The 20,134-nt window shown below is 43.2% G+C and overlaps 1 protein-coding gene across 1 annotated transcript in view; it reads left to right on the plus strand.

The window, feature by feature from the left end:
* The window catches only part of npr2 (natriuretic peptide receptor 2), a gene marked incomplete at both ends in the record, with an annotated part of 86,948 nt that overhangs the window by 15,688 nt on the left and 51,126 nt on the right, over positions 1 to 20,134 (plus strand). The window contains 4 exons of the mRNA XM_080743369.1: positions 547 to 682; positions 2,595 to 2,689; positions 12,984 to 13,119; positions 17,408 to 17,492. Coding sequence (XP_080599495.1) covers positions 547 to 682; positions 2,595 to 2,689; positions 12,984 to 13,119; positions 17,408 to 17,492 — 452 coding nt within the window. The remainder of the gene's footprint in view (positions 1 to 546; positions 683 to 2,594; positions 2,690 to 12,983; positions 13,120 to 17,407; positions 17,493 to 20,134) is intronic.

Genomic DNA, 20,134 nt, shown 5'->3' on the forward strand with positions numbered 1-20,134 from the left:
TTACTTCTGAGACTCCTACATACAGTACATTCAATCCCTCATATAATGTGCACACCCCATATCCCAAACTGCACATAATTCGTAGCACATATTATGTTCGAACGGGCAAGGACTAGTAGTGGTATTAATTCATGAAAAAACAGAAAGGATTTTTTTTTTCTTTTTTTTTGCAACCAATATAGTTTTGTTATTCTAAATTTTGCCTTTTTTAAAACGTTGTTAAAATGCATGGATACAATTGATGATTGTGCAACATATACAGACATATCTTCTCTTCTCGCTCTCATATCAGTTTTTCTCGATCATGGAGAATGTCATTCAGGTAGATGCTTGGTTCAGTGTTTACCTGGTATCATAGTTTGTTTGAGGCACTACACGATTCTCTCTGCATTCTTTTTGTGGAGATTATTTTGTGTTTTTTTGTGTTGTAAGTCGCTCTGGATAAGAAAGTGTAAGCTTTAGGCTTAAATGGTAAGCGTCTGCTTTAGGCCTAAATTGTAATGGAAAATTGTATAACGTATAATGCTTCTGCCATCCTCCTTTCAGATGGATTACATCGCTGGCAGCTTCTATGATGGATTTGTGATGTACGCCAAGGCGCTGGAGGAAACGTTAGCTGAGGGCGGTACCCAGAATGATGGCATCAACATCACAACCAGGATGCAGAACCAGAGATTTTGGGGTAAGCCCTGGTTGGAACCTTAAACCTTATACTTCATCAGTGTTGATTTCGTCGATTAAAACTATGATGAAAAATGTCTGTCAACTACCTTTTTTCACTGACGAAAACTAAATAAAAACTAAGATATGGTGATGACTAAAACTAAGACTAATTATATTGACAATTTCGTCCAAAAAAAAAAAAAATAGACTATTTTAGTCTATTTCTTTTTTTTTTTTTGCTCCTAAGTGCAAATTTTCACGCTTTCTGCCGGAAGTGAACACACTATAATAAACACTATTTTTGTTACATATTTCTCCCACTAAAGGCACTCTCATTTAACCTGATGATTAAACCGGTTGATTAAAACCAGGAAAGTAGTTTTTCAGAAAACTCTTAGGATCAGGATTTCATATCGTCACTGTCGGGCAGAAACCTCGTATCTCCAATTTTATTTGCAAAGCAAAGCCCTGCTTCGTCATACAAGGCTGTCGCACAAAAGTAGTGAAAACAGCAGATCTACAAGCACACAACGCCTCGCAGTGCGAGGCGTTGTGTGCTTGTAGATCGGCTGTTTTCACTAGTTTAAATCCTTTCTAAAATGATAAATACTAAACAAACGGTTTTGGACATACAAGGTTTCCACCCGACAACGACGATATACAAGCTCACAACATTAATGGAGAGCCTGGGCCCTTTGTCAGGTCATTTTGACCCGACTACAACAACAATAAACGTCTGTTTGGAGCACATGAGCTATGGTTCTGTTCTTCTTCATGTAAGAAACTGCTTTGTGTTCTCCCATCATGCAGCCTGTGACCTGTGTTGACACAGGCGAGCTCCCTCTGTGTTTATTGGGGGGCTATTTGGGTAGATAGCTGCATTCTGGTCCTCTTCTGGTCCACTTTATGAGGGGCAGTACGGTTCCGCCAGAGCTATTGAGGGAGGAAAGTTACGGCTGTCCAATAGACTCCTTTTGTAAAGAGAATATTCGTATCATTTTCAGTATTCATCGGTTTATTTCCAAAAGAACAACTTAAGATTGATCTGGATTTTGTATAGGTGTGCTCAGAGTTCAAAACAAGAACAAGAAGAATGCAGAAGTAATTTAGTTGCCATTGTGCGATCGACGGGTAGTTCCATACTCTACAGTTGTAAACAGTGAATGCTCATATAATGGGTGTTGATGAAGCACGCACCATACATGAACCCAGTGTTAGCGTTGAATAGCGTTGTATCTCTCTCTCCCAGTGGGCCTGGCTATCACTACCACTTCACATACATCTAAATATCCTGTCTAAATCAGGGGTCTTCAACGTTTTCAGGCCAAGGACCCAGCCCTTAGTTGAGAGAGAGATAAAGCAGGGACCCCACAACCATTTCATAGATTCCATATAGTTTCATTGTTTGACAGCACGATCATCTGTGTATTTTGGATTCATGTCAATTTGTGTTTTCAGATATTTAACCACTTGAACCGTCAATACTTAATAAACTTGACCTTTCACTCTGTACTTAGTCTGCTCTTTTCCCCCTCTACACCAAACCTTTTTGCAGAAAATAGCCGATCTACAATGTGCGTTGTGAAGACCACTGGTCTAAATCATACATTTGCCTGTTATCTTGTTGACCAAGACTAAGACTAAAAGACTAAACTATTTCAGATGACTAAATAGGAAACTAAATAGTGTGTTATAAGACTAAATCAGAATTTGCTGTCAAAATGAACACTGGCCTCAAGTTGTCAGTATTTATTTTTTGCCACCCTCTAGTTTTGTATGAAATGACACCTCTGCTCTGAGAGTGTACAATGAACCTGTATTTGGGAAATGTCATTACCTTGTTCCTTCAAGTTATTACACCAATAGTTTTTGTTTGTGTGTACAGTAGGTTAATGGAGCACCCATAACACACGTGTTGTCTATGTGTTCAGGAGTTACAGGCCTCGTTACAACGGACCACAAGAATGCCAGGGACATAGACATCAACGTGTGGGCAATGACCGACCACAAGACAGGAGAATACGGGGTAGGTGGACATTATTAAGCCTCATGTACTTTACTGTGACTAGTCTGTTACTTTACTACTCTCGCATTGCAAGCTCGCGCTGTGAGCTTGTAGATCTTCTATTTTTGAAACCAGTGTTTCTCAAACGTTCAGTTTTCAAGGTCTCCCCTTAACTCCGACAGTGTACAAATGGAACCAAATGAACCCATTAGTGTTCATTTGGTTCCATGTGTACACTGTCAGAGTTACAAACTTGTATGGGTCAATTTAGACCCCCCCTAAAGGAACCCACAGAGTCCCTGGAATCCACTTTTAGAACCACTGATCTAAACGTCTAAATACTGCTTTGGGTCTTGAGCTAAAAAAGCTTTAGGAACCACTAACACATTTGTTACCTGTATTTTAATGATCATTCAATCAATTGTCATTCTTGTCAAACATTATTATCTGTGGTGGTCGGCAGCTGATCAACCTAGGCGTGCGCTCCCTCCCTTGTGTTTACACGCAGAAAAAAAACACCATGACCATTTTTATTTTACTTAATTCAGTTATATTTGAAATAGACATTACATTAGCATTACAAACTTTGCATTTGGCCAAATATTTTGGAGGCCCACTTTACCATGCCCGGGAAAAAAACCCGGCCTCAGCACTAACAGGCTGAGGGAAAAAACAACCCAAAACATATTCACTCCAAAAATGTCCAGAAAGACCCTCAAAACCCCCCAAACCATGACAAATATCCTCATGGCCTCCAACAGGGTTTGGAATCGCCGGCAGACCCTGCGTCGAATTTAGATGTCACCAGACGTCTCGGTGGGCGGAAACCTCCAAACCGCCTGGCCGCGCCATGGAGGTCAATTTACATATGATCTGTGTATGACCTTGTCAACAAAGCTGTTGATGAAGACGTCCTCAATCCGCGTATTGATGAAGAATTAGCCTTGCGGTGGCTGCGCTTATTACTCAGCGAAAGAATATTGGCAGCCGGAGCGAGACAACCACACTGCCTACGACACTGAACGGATCTTTAAGGGATCCCAGATTGTCATGCGCCGGAGGATTTATTGTTCCGGTGGTTGAAATGAGCTGCGTTGCATTTATTTTGGGTGATAGACCGCGTTAGTAAGCAAATAAGGCATTTGAAATGCTTTGTGTAATCTGGCATCACCAGACGAGGTAATCCGGGGAAATCTATATTGAACGTATAGGTTTAAACAGCGGCGGAAAAGCAGCGCTGACAAACCTACATGTATGTCCGCTGCTGCTTTGAAAACCAATCCTGATACCATATCAATATGAAGGACTGGCCTAAACATTGTTTGTCTGCCTCCGCGCAACACCATTTGCACACACACGCACACACCTTTTGTGGTTATGATTCTCCGCTGCCATGCGGTTGATTTAGAGTATTCATGATTCTTTTTGTCTCGCTGGGTAAACTCTGTGATAGGAAATATTAATGATGACCAAGAAGAACGATGCCTTTCCCTGCAGTAGACTAATTCATTCCATATGCCTCCACTTTTGTAATTACGATAACAAGCATTTCCTCGAGATTCCTCACAGCATAGCGTTGTTGTCGGGCAGAAACCTCGTATCTCCATCCTTTCATATTTGTTCCTTAAATGTACAGTAATGCCCTACTTCGCCTTAAGCACAAAAACAGCGACCTACAAGCTCACAAAATAGCTGATCCACAACGCATTATGAGCTTGTAGATTGACAATCGAAGAAAAACATTGAAAATTAAAGTGGTGAAAGTGTGGGTTTTCATAAATATAGACCAAATCAAAAGTAGCTTGCGACTAAATAATAACTACATTTGATCTGTTGGATCTAATCTAATCATTTTTCGAATCTTTTTTTTCCATTTCCTGAAGTAACACTTTTGGACATAAAAGGTTTCCACCCCCGAAAACTACGATAGGGAGTTATGGGGAGTTTTATCTTGTGTGTGGAGCCATCAGTGCAATTAAAAGCCAAATGTACGATGGGAAAAAAAATATATATATTATTATTTAAGAGATATTCCAATGTCCTGACTCTTCTAATGATAAGATGCATAAAAACCTCACATTTCCCTCACAGTCGGATGAGAATATTTGTGTATCTTTTGCGTTCTAGGACTGGCCTAGTGTTTTCCTCTAAGGGCTCAAGAAGAAGAAGAAGTGGGTTAGCTACATTTAACATGAGTTAGAATTTCATAGCAGCGCTCCTCTGGGACTGCCAGTCACTTCCTGGTCTAATGTCTCCCCAGCTTCTAATTGGTTGATTCGTATAGGCTGATTGACAAGAGAGTGTCCGGTGACCTGGTTGGAAATGTCTTAACCCACTTAAACCCTGCTATGGTTGCGCGGAGTCCCCCAGGGCTGCATGCTAGTGTATTTCTCTGTTTTGTGTTATTGAGGGAGAAAGCATTTGCTGAACATAGCAGATTGACAAGCTTACGATGCGTTGTGTGATTGTCGATATGCTATTTTCCTGCAAAAGCTATCCCCCACAATACGGATGCTGGGGTTTAAGTGGTTAAGCTAATTGCGGGATTCAAATCAAAGACACAAGGCCATAGTCACTTAGAATCCTAGGGCGATAGAAGTGGGTTCTCTTATGATCAGCAACAGATGGGTTTTCTTTTTCCAAAATAAGAAACCCACCCATTTGAAAGTGATATCTACTACTAGTACAAAAAGAATGTCGAATGTATCGTGTTTGGACAATTTCCCTTTTTCCCCCCAAGTCTTCCCACTGTCTACTTTTTTTTTTAAAGATAATGTTATTTAAAGTAAATTCCTGAACGCACTGGAAACAGGTTTTATGACTGGAAACATGACTGAATGAGCTCTGAAATGGACAGTTTGCGTTGCGTTGTAGGAACACACAACACGATATCAGCCCTTTTAGAGCGCTTCGGTCTGCACCCCCTTCTCCTCCTGAACCAGACAGTTATTATATCGCTATCACTGTCGGGTGGAAAACTTGTATGTCCAAAATGGTGAAAACAGGGGAAGAAAGAACCGTGACGCTGTTGTACGATGAAGTCGGTTAATTCACAAGAAAAAGAAAGAAAAGACAACATGAAGATACAAGCAACACATCTGTAGCCTAATTTCAGCCAGTCACTCAGACAGTCTCCTCTGCCTGTTTCTGCGTGCGGGAGAGTCCGCACAGCACTGTGTTCAGACTTCAGAGAGTGATCATGTACTGTACATACTTTACAGCAGTGCTACTCAACCCGCGGCCCGCGGGCCGCATGCGGCCCTTTCCGCATGTCTGTGCGGCCCGTCATGATCATGCCAAAAAAAATATGATTTTTCTAAGCCTGTCAAAGTTAACGCGAAACGCAAAACGCGGTGATGTTTGACCCTCGGTGCACTCCGTAGGAGTCAGGAAGCGACTGCAGTAGCAGTGCAGAGATGCAGGCGGCTACACTAGAGCTACAGTACAACGAGACAGTCAGACAGACAAATATGCGGAGATTTTGCAGCAGACAACCACAGTCGGGCTCACTGGAGCGGAGACGCATGACGGTCGTGCGATATGAACGGCCGCGAATCCCGCGATCGTCATGTTTCAGGCTAATGAAGACCTAGCCCTTGTCTCCGCTGCTTGTCTCTCCCTCCGCGACTCCGCCAGTCAGCTCCGACTATAACTCTATGGCACCGACAGTGCAAGCATTCCAACAGATCGCGCTGCAGCCAAGGAACTATGCTTATTAACACAAATCTCCTCCAACGAGCTGTTGTGTTTTACAAAGCTCAAAGCATCAAACTGTTTTACAAGTACAGTGCATCTGTGGGGGAGTTGAACTGTACTTGAGTTATTTTTCCATACAATAACTCTCTTCACCAAAAATAGCCGATCTACAAGCTCACAATGCATCTTGTGGTGAGCTTGTAGATCGGCTATTTTTGGTGAATGTCCCCCAAGAATAGGGATGCTGGGGTTTGAGTGATTGAATAAGTATAAATGTTTATTTTAAATCTGTCCTATTAATGAAAAGGAGTGTTAGTGGCATGGGAAAACATACCTTTACATTGCCAAAGTTCACTAGCCTTGCATACCCAGAGGGTTGAACCAGAACTGTTCATTTTCACTTCACATTTTGTGAATAAAGCCTAATTTGATAAAAAATTCAAATGTCATCAATTTCATCATTCCATCCATGACAATCTTTTGGTTCAATGAGGTTTGGCCTGGCTTATGGAAATGTGGCTGTTTTCTGTGCGTTTCCTTAATTATTAGACTGTGTACTGTACAAAATCAATGTAAACGTCCAAAATAGGACCGTCATTTTTAGCTTGCGGCCCTTTGGACTTTTGGTATTTTGCTGAGTGGCCCCTGGGTCAGGGTACTAAAGTATCGTTAGATTTTCAATAGGAATTCAATTTTAAAAAATCTCTCAATTTTCTAATTTTCTAGCTCCCCATAAAATCAAATATTGGTTCATTTTTCCAATTTTCTAGCTTGCAAAAAAATCAGGAAAATGCTTCAATTTTTTAAATGTGTGATTCATATTTGTCATTATTTGATTTGGAACCGACAAAGGAAAAACATCTTTAAAAAAGGTATTTTTCATTTTTTTACCACATTACGAATATCAAAAAATGGACCAATTTTTCCAATTTTCTAGCTTGCAAAAAAATCTGGAAAATGCTTCAATTTTTTAAATGTGTGATTCGGCTTTGTCATTATTTGATTTGGAACCGACAAAGGAAAAACATCTTTAAAAAAGGTATTTTTGAATTTTTTACCACATTACGAATATCAAAACATTTACCAATTTTTCCAATTTTCTAGCTTGCAAAAAAATCAGGAAAATGCTTCAATTTTTTAAATGTGTGATTCGTATTTGTCATTATTTGATTTGGAACCGACAAAGGAAAAACATCTTGAAAAAGGTAATTCTTAATTTCTTACCCCATTACAACAATCAAAAAATGGGCCCATTTTTCCAATTTTCTAGCCCACAAAAAAATCAGGAAAATGCTTAAAATTTGCTCAATTTTTTGAATGTGTGATTCATATTTTGGCATTATTTGATTTGGAACCGACAAACAAAAAATAGGCCCATTATTCAATTTTCAAGTCCAGGAAACAAATCGTCATCATGAATGTCACGTGACCACGTGTCAAGTCACATGGTACACAACTTCAAAATAAAAGCTGTATGCTAGTCTAACATCCAAGTAATAGGATCAACATGCAGGCAGGCAGGGGGTCCATGAGGGGTTTACAAGGGGGTCCATGGCTGGTTCCCAAAGTGTGGTTTGGGGACCCCCAGGGTTTCTATGGCTGGTTCACAACAGCCTGGTACACGTACAGCCATGGCTGGTTCCCAAAGTGTGGTTCGGGGACCTCTGGAGGTCCATGACGGATTTCCAAGGGGGTCCATGGCTGGTTCTCAAAGTGTGGTTTGGGGACCTCTGGGGGTCCCTGAGGGGTTTCCAAGGGGGTCCATGGCTGGTTAGCAGGTTACTTTTACACTCTCATACTATCCAAACCTCCACCAGCCGTCAGCCTGTCCTTCCCTCCGTCACGTCACTCGTCACACGTCACACTTTCCCCCTACTCATATCTCCGCCACCGTTGCCCTGATCCATGCCAAAATTTACATAAAAACTCCTTGCCTGCCAAACTACAACCTCGAAGGACCCCCGGAGCTCCAGGGACCCCCAGGTCCCTGGGGGACCCCCAGGTGTAAAAAATGACCAAATGTGCAAAAAAGACCACCCCAACGGAGCTGCTCACGGGGAATTCCCGGGGACCACCGACTCCTGGTGCTCCAGAACGGATGCAAAAGTGGTGGTGCCCCCAGTGGAGGACCCCCTCCACTGCAGCTCACATAAAATGCCTAAACTCGGGCTAGGAGCGACCGGGAGAGCTGGGGCCGGTACCTATTCGTCCGCCTCGGCGGCGCGGAGACCCCACCTCTCATTTCTCATATGACCCTCTTCTAGCGCCACCATGAGGCCGCTTCTTGCAAAACACATTTTTGGACACTGCTCCTACAATTTTTGCCCTAAAATCACACAAATCGGTACACAGTATGTCTACACTCATCTCATCAACATGGATCTGTCCCATCTAACGCCACCATCAGGACGATTTTGGTAAAACAAACTTTTGGCCTATTTGTGGAGATAAGCGACCAACGGTCGCTTATCTCCCGATTAGGGAGTCTTACTGGTAGTGTAATAGGTGAAATAGTGTAATAGTGCATTCTTATCAAAACCTCCACCAGCTGTCAGTCTGTCAGTCAGTCTGTCAGTCAGACTTTCAGTCACACTTTTGCCCTTCTCATAGTGGTTTCGGCTGCCAAACCACTACCCCATTTCTCCCTCTTTTAGCGCCACCATGAGGCCGCTTCTTGCAAAACACATTTTTGGACACTGCTCCTACAAATTCTGCCCTAAAATCACGTAAAGCGTGATTTTACGGCAAAATATGTAAAAGCAGAGTCCAAAAATGCGTTTGAAAAAATTGCCCTGATGGTGGCGCTATCTTGGACAGTGTAGACATACTGTGTACCGCTTTGCGTGATTTTAGGGCCAAATTTGTAGGAGCAGTGTCCAAAAATGTGTTTTGCAAGAATCAGCCTCATGGTGGCGCTAGAAGAGGGTCATGTGTGAATTGATGGGTGGAGGTTGTGGTTTGGCAGGCAAGTAGTATATGTGCAAAATTTGGCATGGATCGGGGCAACGGTTGCAGAGATATGAGCAGGGCAAAAGTGTGACGTGTGACAGACAGACTGACGGACGGACGGACGGACGGACGGACGGACTCACAGCTGGTCGAGGTTTTGATAGTAACTGCGACCTAACGGTCGCAATAACATTTATGCTATTTCAATATTACAAGTAATGCACTTCTTCTTCTTCTTTCGCTATTACACTATTTCACCTATTACACTACCAGTAATACTCCCTAATCTTACTCCCACAATCTGTCGGTAGATAATGCCGGTCTTATATAAGGGTCATTTGTGTACGGTGTGATGTCATACTGATGTCAGCAGTGTGATGCCATACTGATGTCAGCAGCTATGTCTCTATATATGGAGTTATATGTTGTACGTGTCCAAATATGGGGCTTGTGAGGTCAGACTTAGTGAGATTCGTCGGTTATCTCCATATATGGAGGGATGTGTTGGTTATCTCCATATCTGGAGATTCAACCTTCAACGTGTAACTAGGCTACCTAACGACTAGCTAAATGACGTGAAGGTGAGTGAGGGTCTTTGTAACAGCCACCCCCAGATTTCCCGTGGAACTCAATACAATATCGAGAAGGCCCGAACGGAAACTCTTAGTCAACTGGCCACCCCATCAAAGAGTAAAGGAACATCAAGGCCTCTCTCTTGTCAATGGGCTGGTGTCGGCCACCCCGTACGGGTTCTAGTCTGAGGTGATAGCCTGCCACCCCGTTAGTAGGCACGGGTCCCGACAAGCCAAGGGGTCGATTGCACCAGCTTCCTCCTGCCGCGAAGGGTGCCAGCATGACTCACACCATCCATAGCAACCATGTTTTTTACCCTAGCAACCAACTGTTTACCCTAGCAACCAGCTTGTTTACCATAGCAACCATGTACACTATTACACTTATTGCTAACCAGCCATGGACCCCCTTGGAAACCCCTCAGGGACCCCCAGAGGTCCCCGAACCACACTTTGAGAACCAGCCATGGACCCCCTTGGAAATCCGTCATGGACCTCCAGAGGTCCCCGAACCACACTTTGGGAACCAGCCATGGCTGTACGTGTACCAGGCTGTTGTGAACCAGCCATAGAAACCCTGGGGGTCCCCAAACCACACTTTGGGAACCAGCCATGGACCCCCTTGTAAACCCCTCATGGACCCCCTGCCTGCCTGCATGTTGATCCTATTACTTGGATGTTAGACTAGCCTACAGCTTTTATTTTGAAGTTGTGTACCATGTGACTTGACACGTGGTCACGTGACATTCATCATGACTATTTGTTTCCTGGACTTGAAAATTGAATAATGGGCCTATTTTTTGTTTGTCGGTTCCAAATCAAATAATGCCAAAATATGAATCACACATTCAAAAAATTGAGCAAATTTTAAGCATTTTCCTGATTTTTTTGTGGGCTAGAAAATTGGAAAAATGGGCCCATTTTTTGATTGTTGTAATGGGGTAAGAAATTAAGAATTACCTTTTTCAAGATGTTTTTCCTTTGTCGGTTCCAAATCAAATAATGACAAATACGAATCACACATTTAAAAAATTGAAGCATTTTCCTGATTTTTTTGCAAGCTAGAAAATTGGAAAAATTGGTAAATCTTTTGATATTCGTAATGTGGTAAAAATTCAAAAATACCTTTTTTAAAGATGTTTTTCCTTTGTCGGTTCCAAATCAAATAATGACAAAGCCGAATCACACATTTAAAAAATTGAAGCATTTTCCAGATTTTTTTGCAAGCTAGAAAATTGAAAAAATTGGTCCATTTTTTGATATTCGTAATGTGGTAAAAAAATGAAAAATACCTTTTTTAAAGATGTTTTTCCTTTGTCGGTTCCAAATCAAATAATGACAAATATGAATCACACATTTAAAAAATTGAAGCATTTTCCTGATTTTTTTGCAAGCTAGAAAATTGGAAAAATGAACCAATATTTGATTTTATGGGGAGCTAGAAAATTAGAAAATTGAGAGAAAAATGTTTTTTTTAAATTGAATTCCTATTGAAAATCTAACGATACTTTAGTACCCTGACCCCCCCTGAGCCATCTCAAGTTGAGTAGCCCTGCTTTACAGCAACCAAAGAAGGCTAAAGCCATACATTGCAGGCGTCGCCCGTTCAAATCCCGGTCCGGACGACATTTGCCGCATGTCACTCCCCATCTCTCCCCATTTCCTGTCAGTCTACTATCCTATCAAATAAAGGCCCAAAAACAAATCTTTAAAAAAAAAAAAAAAAAGATTGCAGAGACTGCCTGTGCATGCTTGTTTGTCTGCACACACCGAGAGTGCTCACGTCTCGTATCGATCAAACACCATCCACACCGCCGTTTCAGACGGACTATTAACATATCAAATATGAAAAACCGAGTGTCAACAGCGCAAATTAACATAGGAATCAGGCTGGATGCGGTCGATCAGCCAGTCTCTCCTCTCCCTCCGAATCCACACTGGTTCAGCTGAGTCTGTAAACAGCTACACTTCCGTCACACAGCTTGAACGGCCACTGAAGCTGATTGGCTTGTCGTTAGACCCACCTACAACTCTCATTGGATAATACATTTTTGTACCGAGGAAACTTAAGGTTCACATTACAACACCAGACCAAGAGAGACAGTCCGCTCAGAGAGTGGGCGGGGTCTATGGGCTGGAGACAGGCCTTCTGCCCTTCAAGAGTTTTATTTCACAGCTGATCCAAAATGACTGTGTGGTCCTCTGAGTGTAAATATAATAAATACTCCAGCAGCTTGTTAGAGCAGTGGTTCCCAAAACTTTTAGCTCAAGACCCAAAAGAGAAATTAGATGTTTGCCCGGGACCCAAACTAAGTGAAAATAGCTGATATACAAGCTCACACACGCACGCACGCACGCACGCACGCACGCACGCACGCACGCACGCACGCACGCACATGCACACACGCACACACAGACAGCTGTCAAGCGCCAAGTATTCAGGCAGTTAAAGATGGGATGCCATGATTTTTTCCCCCCATAAAATGATCATCAGGTGTATTATGATTATATTTGGAGGAAGATATTTTTCAAAAAAGTCTACAGAAAGCATTAAAAGTGTGTTTTTATGTGGCCACACCCACTTGCTCATTAAGTATGCCAGGTTTTCAGGTGGGTGGTGGTGACCCAGCTGAAGTTAGCCACACCCACAGTGTTGTTGAATGGTAAAAAGGGGAGGGGAATCTGGGGATGATATTATGTTGTCATTATATCAGTGTTTTTCAGTTAGGTCTTTTGACTCGGAGGCTTTTAACTTTCAGGAAGTAATCAAAAATACACAGGGAAGACATATTTGCATATTATAACCACACCTGTGGGTCTATTAGAATAATGTTAACTCCATAGACACATACAAGACAGGAAAAGTACAAAACTATGGCACCACCTCTTTAAACTAATTACTAATAAAGATACATAGTATACTGTAGGCCAATGCTCTCTGAACCTGGATGTGTATCGATAACAGCTTCTCACGAGAACCGTGTGTGTGTGTGTGTGTGTGTGTGTGTGTGTGTGTGTGTGTGTGTGTGTGTGTGTGTGTGTGTGTGTGTGTGTGTGTGTGTGTGTGTGTGTGTGTGTGCGTGTGCATGTGCGTGCAGCTCATTGCCTACTGGAACGGTACCAACAAGGAGATCATGTGGTCCCAGACGGAGAAGATCCAGTGGAGCAGTGGACATCCACCCCTGGACAACCCGCCTTGTCTCTTCTCCAGCGACGACCCCTCCTGCAACGACGGTACACCTTCTGTTTCTGTGTCTTACAGGGTTCCCACGGTCATGAAATTCCTGGAAATATTTTGAAATTAGAAAAATATTTTTCCAGTACTGGAAAAGTTTTGGAATTTATCAAGGGTCCTGGAAGGTCCTGGAAAAAAATAGCTATGCATTGTTTTTTTGGTTATTGATTTTGTTAATACCTCTGAAATGACAAATTAAACATTGGCCAAATTGTCAAATATTAGAGGCAGAAATTGTGAAATTAGCCGATCTACATGCTCACAACGCCTCGCTTTGCGAGGCGTTGTGAGCATGTAGATCTGCTATTTTCACAATAGAACTGTGTTATACAAAATTCCTCAACTCTTAGTGCTCGTCAGGGTGGGGGTCCCCAGTTAAAATATGATTATTTCGGGGGCCACGGCCTGAAAAGGTCGAGAACCACTGGCATACACTACCTGTCTTTTGGCATTGCGCATAGGAGTAGGCGACCTGTTATTGAGCTGAATTATTGTTATATAGTCCTGGAAATTGGGTTAAATATTCTGGAAAAGGTTTGGAAATGAATTGGTAAAAATGTGTGGGAACCCTGGTCTTAGTTTTTTGCCCTTTTTCTCCCCAATTTAACCGTCATGCCAATTCACCCTTTGTCAAGTCCCGCCCGTTGTCCCGTCCCTCTTCGCACCCATTGGTTGCTGTGTCTTGGTGGGACAAAGGTCCTTTCTCTCTATCCTCTACCATTGAAATTCAGTTGCTTCTTATTGTTATTCTGTGTATTCAATTCTCATTTTAAACTTGGTTTCAGTAAAAAGGAGCCCCTCACGTGCAGTATAGTGACTGGGCAAAAATGATGTTTTAGCAAATTCAACATAAAAATCGAACCTCTGTTCGAAGTGGAGCTGTGTGTGTGTGTGTGTGTGTGTGTGTGTGTGTGTGTGTGTGTGTGTGTGTGTGTGTGTGTGTGTGTGTGTGTGTGTGTGTGTGAACTGAGCGGTGGTCGTGGGGGGGGAGGGGGGGAGGGGTGCCTGTGTGTGTGTGTGTGGGGGGGGGGGGGGGGGGTGCCTGTGTGTGTGGGGTGGGGTGTGTGTGTGTGTGTGTGTGTGTGTGTGTGTGTGTGTGTGTGTGTGTGTGTGTGTGTGTGTGTGTGTATTGCAGTTGATGCTCAGGGCAGGCTAGACTCAACAGCACCTCTCTGGTCACCCAGGGTAGTCAGGCTACACCAGAGGCTACATACAGACAGACAGACAGACAGACCCACCCACCCACAGACACACACGGCCACGTATAGGGAGCTTGTGTTCCACACAGCTCCAAAAAAGGCAGAACCAGGGCGGGACAAGGCAGAAAGAGCCTGCCAGAAAGAAAAGCTGACAACGGGTGAATTGACTCCTCCCCACACACATTTCTGTGTTGTCACTGCTGTCGTATCCTACTGACTCATGTGGTTCCCCACCGGGAGGACGTAGAGCCTTCCTCCTACTCCTCCCGCCCAACACTCCCCCCCAGCCAGCCCGTAGGTGTACATGCAATGATCGTTATCACCCTCCCCGCCCGGCTTCCCTCCCCCTAAAAACAAACTAGGGAGTTTAAGCTCAGACGATATTCAGGACGGCAACGCTTTGTGGAGTACGGCTGCTTTGACGCAATCAAAATCGTTAAGCTAACAGCCGTCGGCAACAGGTTCCCACCACTTTTACTGAACTCTTTGGTTCCCAAGGCAACGCGTCTATACAGCAGACGTTGTAGCCACTACGTAGAAAGGGTGCTTCTGCCGTTGTAGGGACAGCTGCGACAGCGAGCAGTTTTATCTATAGAGCGCTGATCCATTTCCGGTTGCCGTAGCCATCGGAGCTTAAAGTCCCTATTGTGTTTGTGTTGTGTAGACGCCCGACAAAGCCGGTGCGCCACGGTGGATTCGAACCCACAACCTCCGTGGCGGTGGGCAGGGACTTTACCACTGCGCCGCCCGAGCGGACGCTTCTCTGTGCCTCTTATACACAACACTTTAACTTAGTGAAGTCATCTGGGAACAATTACGCCATTGAGAGCCAGGGAACTAACTAATACATAACCGCCACAGACCTCATGTGTTCGTCAGTGAACGGTGTGTGTGTGTGTGTGTGTGTGTGTGTGTGTGTGTGTGTGTGTGTGTGTGTGTGTGTGTGTGTGTGTGTGTGTGTGTGTGTGTGTGTGTGTGTGTGTGGGAGTGGGGGGGTGTGGGAGTAGTTTACAAGTCACCTTGTCTAGAAAACGTCCTGCAACAAGCTTGTTTCTCTTAAAGGTTTTTTTCTTTCATCAAAGATCATTCACATCATGGGGCGTACACTTAACCCATTTCGTGTGAGAAATACACAGAAGAAACTGACTATGTTTTTTCCCACACAATATATATATGCTAGGTTCAAAAGTACGGTTAAAACAATACTTTTTTTTTGTTCGTTAAAGCTCTATATTCTGACAGACTGTACACATTCTCATATATTTGTCACTCCCATACAAATGAGTCAATGCAATTGGTGACCTGCAGTCTCTTGCAAAATCATCAAGAGTGCCTCTTCTTAATACGTTTGATAACCTTTCCATTGGTAATATGGACATTTTTTCATACCGTAATGTTATGGGTTTGTAACTATGAGAGTGTAAAATGGAACCAAATCTCAGAGTTATGGGGGTCGGGGAGCCTATAATGCATACCAAACTGGGGGTCCTTGAAATAGAAATAAAACAGTTTGAGAAAACGCTGGCTCATCCTACTTGGACGAGATGATTCAGTCTGTTGTCAGATTTCTCACACTGGTTTAAAGTGAAACGAGGTTCAACAGAAGATCAAGCCGCTCCCTGCACACTGATGTTTCATTCATTATTTACAGTCTCGTAAATCAATTTAAACACGATAAGCAATAATGAATGTTATAGTGTAACAACCACGGCGTTTTCTTCCCCCACTAAAAACCTAATTGCTCCTAAGTGCTTAACTTGACACAGTGCGCGGATAAAAACTGTCACATTCACAATAAAATAGAATTGCAGGGACGAAATGAAACAGACGATCAAATTAGTATGCGCAGGGCTATGCCAAATTCAGAATACCATTGCAATTGCATGCTTTGGAATGGGAGATAACGAGTAGGAGGACAATAAATCTCACCCTTTTCCGCAATCGGACGCCATCTGCAAATCATCTCGTGAGTTATGAGTTGTGCGCGTCGTCGCGTGCTTCACAGTCAGGCGGGCCAGGAAGACGGGGAATGAAACCAGAATCTGAAAGAGTTGAATGTACAGTATTACAGTATTAGTGTACGGTCACACCGAAGTATTATTCTACCTTTGAGGGTGGATTCTGCCAGTGCTTATTAGTGGGAACAGAGCGTATTTTTGCAGTTGAATGTGAGCTTGTAGATCTGCTATTTTCATTATTTCTTAAACTTTTTGAAAATGTATTTAAGGAAATGTGGGGTCATGGGCCCCTGTTTGGGAAGCGGTGCGGTAGATGGTTGAGCGGAGTTCCTCAGGGCTCTACGCTATTTTCAGCTAAAGCTTTTCCCACAATACGGATGCTGGGGTTTAAGTGGTTCTAAGGACTTGAGCTGCAGCGCTCTGAATCAACTGCAGCTGTCTTAATCCAGCGTCAGAGAAGGCAACGAACCACGGTCAAAAATTCTTCCAGTCTCTGGGCTTAGATTTGTGGTTTGAATTACAGCATATAAAATAGTTATAGTTATAATGGTTAATTTACTTTACTATGAGAAACGGCACATCATGTCCGTGTCTGTCCGTCTGTCCGTGTGCGCTTTTTAACGGTCTATGGGGCGAAAAGCGAGGTCTTGGCCATCTGGCCGGTGATGTATATTGGACCAGTTACCCATATATGGGGACCCCTGGAACACAAGCAAAGTGTGTGGTGGTGAATGTTTTTTGAGCTGCCTGCAAGTGGCCACAATTTAAGAAATCACACTGATACTGGCAACAGAGACAGAAGGATCTCTTAGACATGTGCAGTGGTGGACAGTAACTAAGTACATTTACTGGAGGACTTAAGTACTTTTATCATCTAGCTGTTGACTACGTGGAACCCCCTGGATGAAAACCATTTTTTCCCAACAAAAATGTGCGTGCGTGCGTGCGTGCGTGCGTGCGTGCGTGCGTGCGTGCGTGCGGCGTGCGTACGTACATACGTACGTACATACCGTAAATACATACATGCATACATGCATACACGTATAAACACATACATACATACATATTTTTTATAATAATAAAAAAGGAAGGATTGTGGACATAATGTAATTTCCTGTTTTGTCCTCCAGGTCAGCTGCCTCTCCTGGGAATCGTGGCTCTGGGATCAGGCTTGGCGCTCATCATCTTTGGAATCTCCAGTTTCCTCATTTACAGGTGAGTTTCTTCCGGTCCACACACACAAAACCTGGCTTGAAACCACCGTTCTAAACCCTCTAGAAGACTTAATTAAACTGGAGCTGAGCTGGCTCTGTCTGTCTGGACTTGGACCACTTCTTTTCCCCCTTCGCCAAAAGTGGCCGATCTACAAGCTCACAGCGCGTCACAATGGGATCGGCTATTTTTGTCTACTGTTCCCGCCTATACAGTATACGCACATACACACACACACACACACACACACACACACACACACACACACACACACACACACACACACACACACACACACACACACACACACACACACACACACAGAATGAATTCTAGTAACAGTCCATTTTGGGCTATAGCCGATTAATATCATTTTACAATACATTTGGCAGAGGAAACCATACAAGACTCCAACCTGCTCATAGTGAGCAGTTAGAGGTTCAGTGTCTTGCTCAATAACTCTTTGACACTAACCCAGGGTGTTTGAACCATAGACAATGCATGGCAGAAAGTCACTAGTAGCTCAAACAAATGCTTTCTGTTGACACAAATGTACAATTGCACACAGAATATCTCTAAATCGAATGTGTGGACTGCCATGAAACCTTTTTAGTATGCTCATGCTTCCTTGAGAATAAAGTCTGCTGATTTGATGGTCCCATGTTCTCATCTCTTGTGCCACCAAAAAGGCACTTCCTACTCACTTTAAAAGTGTTTGCTGTTGTCACAGACTGTCAAAAAATACGGTGTTAAGCCATTGGTTTCTATGCTGCGAAAATGACGCTTTTTTGTCCCTTGTACATCCATACAATCCCGTCATCCCGTCATCATCGCAGGGGGGGTGAGAACGGGTTGGGTCTTAAACTGGTAAGGCTGGTCTTGCTGGTTTGTCAGTGTAGTTAGTCAGCTGGTCATTAATAAAGGGGAATACCACTCCTTTTGAACTAATGTCATTAAAGGACCATTTCACCTCTGGGATCCCGTCATCATTCTAGAAATCAACGTTCATTGGTAGAAATGGTACCGTCTCGAATGCTATTGGCTGCCACCGGTCACATGCAACCGCAGCAATACTTGGGAGAATGTGGGGTTGAGCTTGCTAAATAAAGCACACGAAGAAGAACCATCACAAGCCCCTCCTACAGCATACCCTGCTTTAACATCAAATATAACATAAATTGGACCATATTTTCACAAAACGCATATCATGGTGATTGATGCAAGGCTTTAAACTAGCGACAGGAACCATAAAGTACTTATGGCAATGTTTATTAAGGTAAGAAAATCAAATGTAAAAGTTCGGGGGAATAGAATGGAATCCTATGGAGAACATGTTGGTACCAGAACAGCGCAACTAGCGGCCAATCATAGGAATTTTCAGTTCCGTGATGCTTCATTTTAAATCCTGACAATTACCCCCCTGGCTGTTGTTTGATAAATGTTTGGGTGTAGCTAGCATATTGGTTCTCATTAACTCATTTAGTGCCAGCGCCCTCTAGGGGCCATAGAATGCCAGGGTATCTCTCATAGGCGAGCGCTTTAGCTTCCAGGACCTCACCTTCCAGGACCTCACGTGCTCACGTTCATGCACGTCATGGAAAGGTCCCGGATGATAATGCTAACAGAATGGCTATTCCCATTTTGTCATCTAAAAGATCATTTTTGGGCGATTTCGCCGTAAATAAACCTCGCGCCGCTTCCCTAAAGACACAATCCAGAGATATAAGCCTTCAAAGATGTGGTCTTTCATTGGATTAGGCGGAGATTGGCGATTTCGTTCGCAAATAACGGCCGGCCGGGAGGTTGCTAGCTTTCGGCTAGTAGCTAGAAAAATCAGGCCAGGCTTCAGAAGGCCTCTTATCATTTTATTCATTTCATTAAATATCCCGGACTAGTTCGGGATAGGCACCCTGGAATACGTCGCGCCGCCTACAATGAACATTGGGTGAACATTGGGGGGGTCTAAACTTTATTTTAAACCATTTTCAATGGAATAAATCGTCGGAGCATCTAGCGTCTCTCGTTGGTGAGCGCTGGGCGAGCCGGGACCACCCACGTTGCTCCAAGCAGCTCGGGGTAAGTAAAATAGCAAATAAAAAATTGTTTTTGATCCCGAATATAACTAGTTCGGGATAGGCACTTAAAGAGTTAAGTGGGGTCCAGGGACCCTACCCAGGTCTGTAACTCTGAAAGACATGGAACCAAATGGACCCTTAAAGGTCCATTTGGTTCCATTTGTACAGTTTCAGAGTTTACATTTAAAAGTTTGAGAACCACTGAATTCCAGCAGGACTGTTTTAGTCTTTGATTATGTTATTGGGTTTGAAGTCCTCTGCTGTAGCTCTCCATGGATGCTCTGACAGCTCTAACTGTTTTAACTATTTAACTGCCATCATGCACTTGTGTATTCTTTGGAAATAGAACAGACCGTTCTTGGCATTCATCTCTAAAAGCTTTATTCGTCAAATGACATTTTGATAAATGGCACAGGTCACGTATTTCTTGTTAATTATTTCGAGTATTAATTATGTTCAGTTTTAATTATACAAATCATCACAAGCACCCTGACCTTCTTAGCTACAGAACGGCTTTCATAAATGTAGTTAATGCCGAGGACAAAATCTGTGCGCATTATGAAAAGTTCA

This window comes from Nannobrachium achirus, assembly GCF_963921795.1.
Source record: "Nannobrachium achirus genome assembly, chromosome: 15".
Lineage (NCBI taxonomy): Eukaryota > Metazoa > Chordata > Actinopteri > Myctophiformes > Myctophidae > Nannobrachium > Nannobrachium achirus.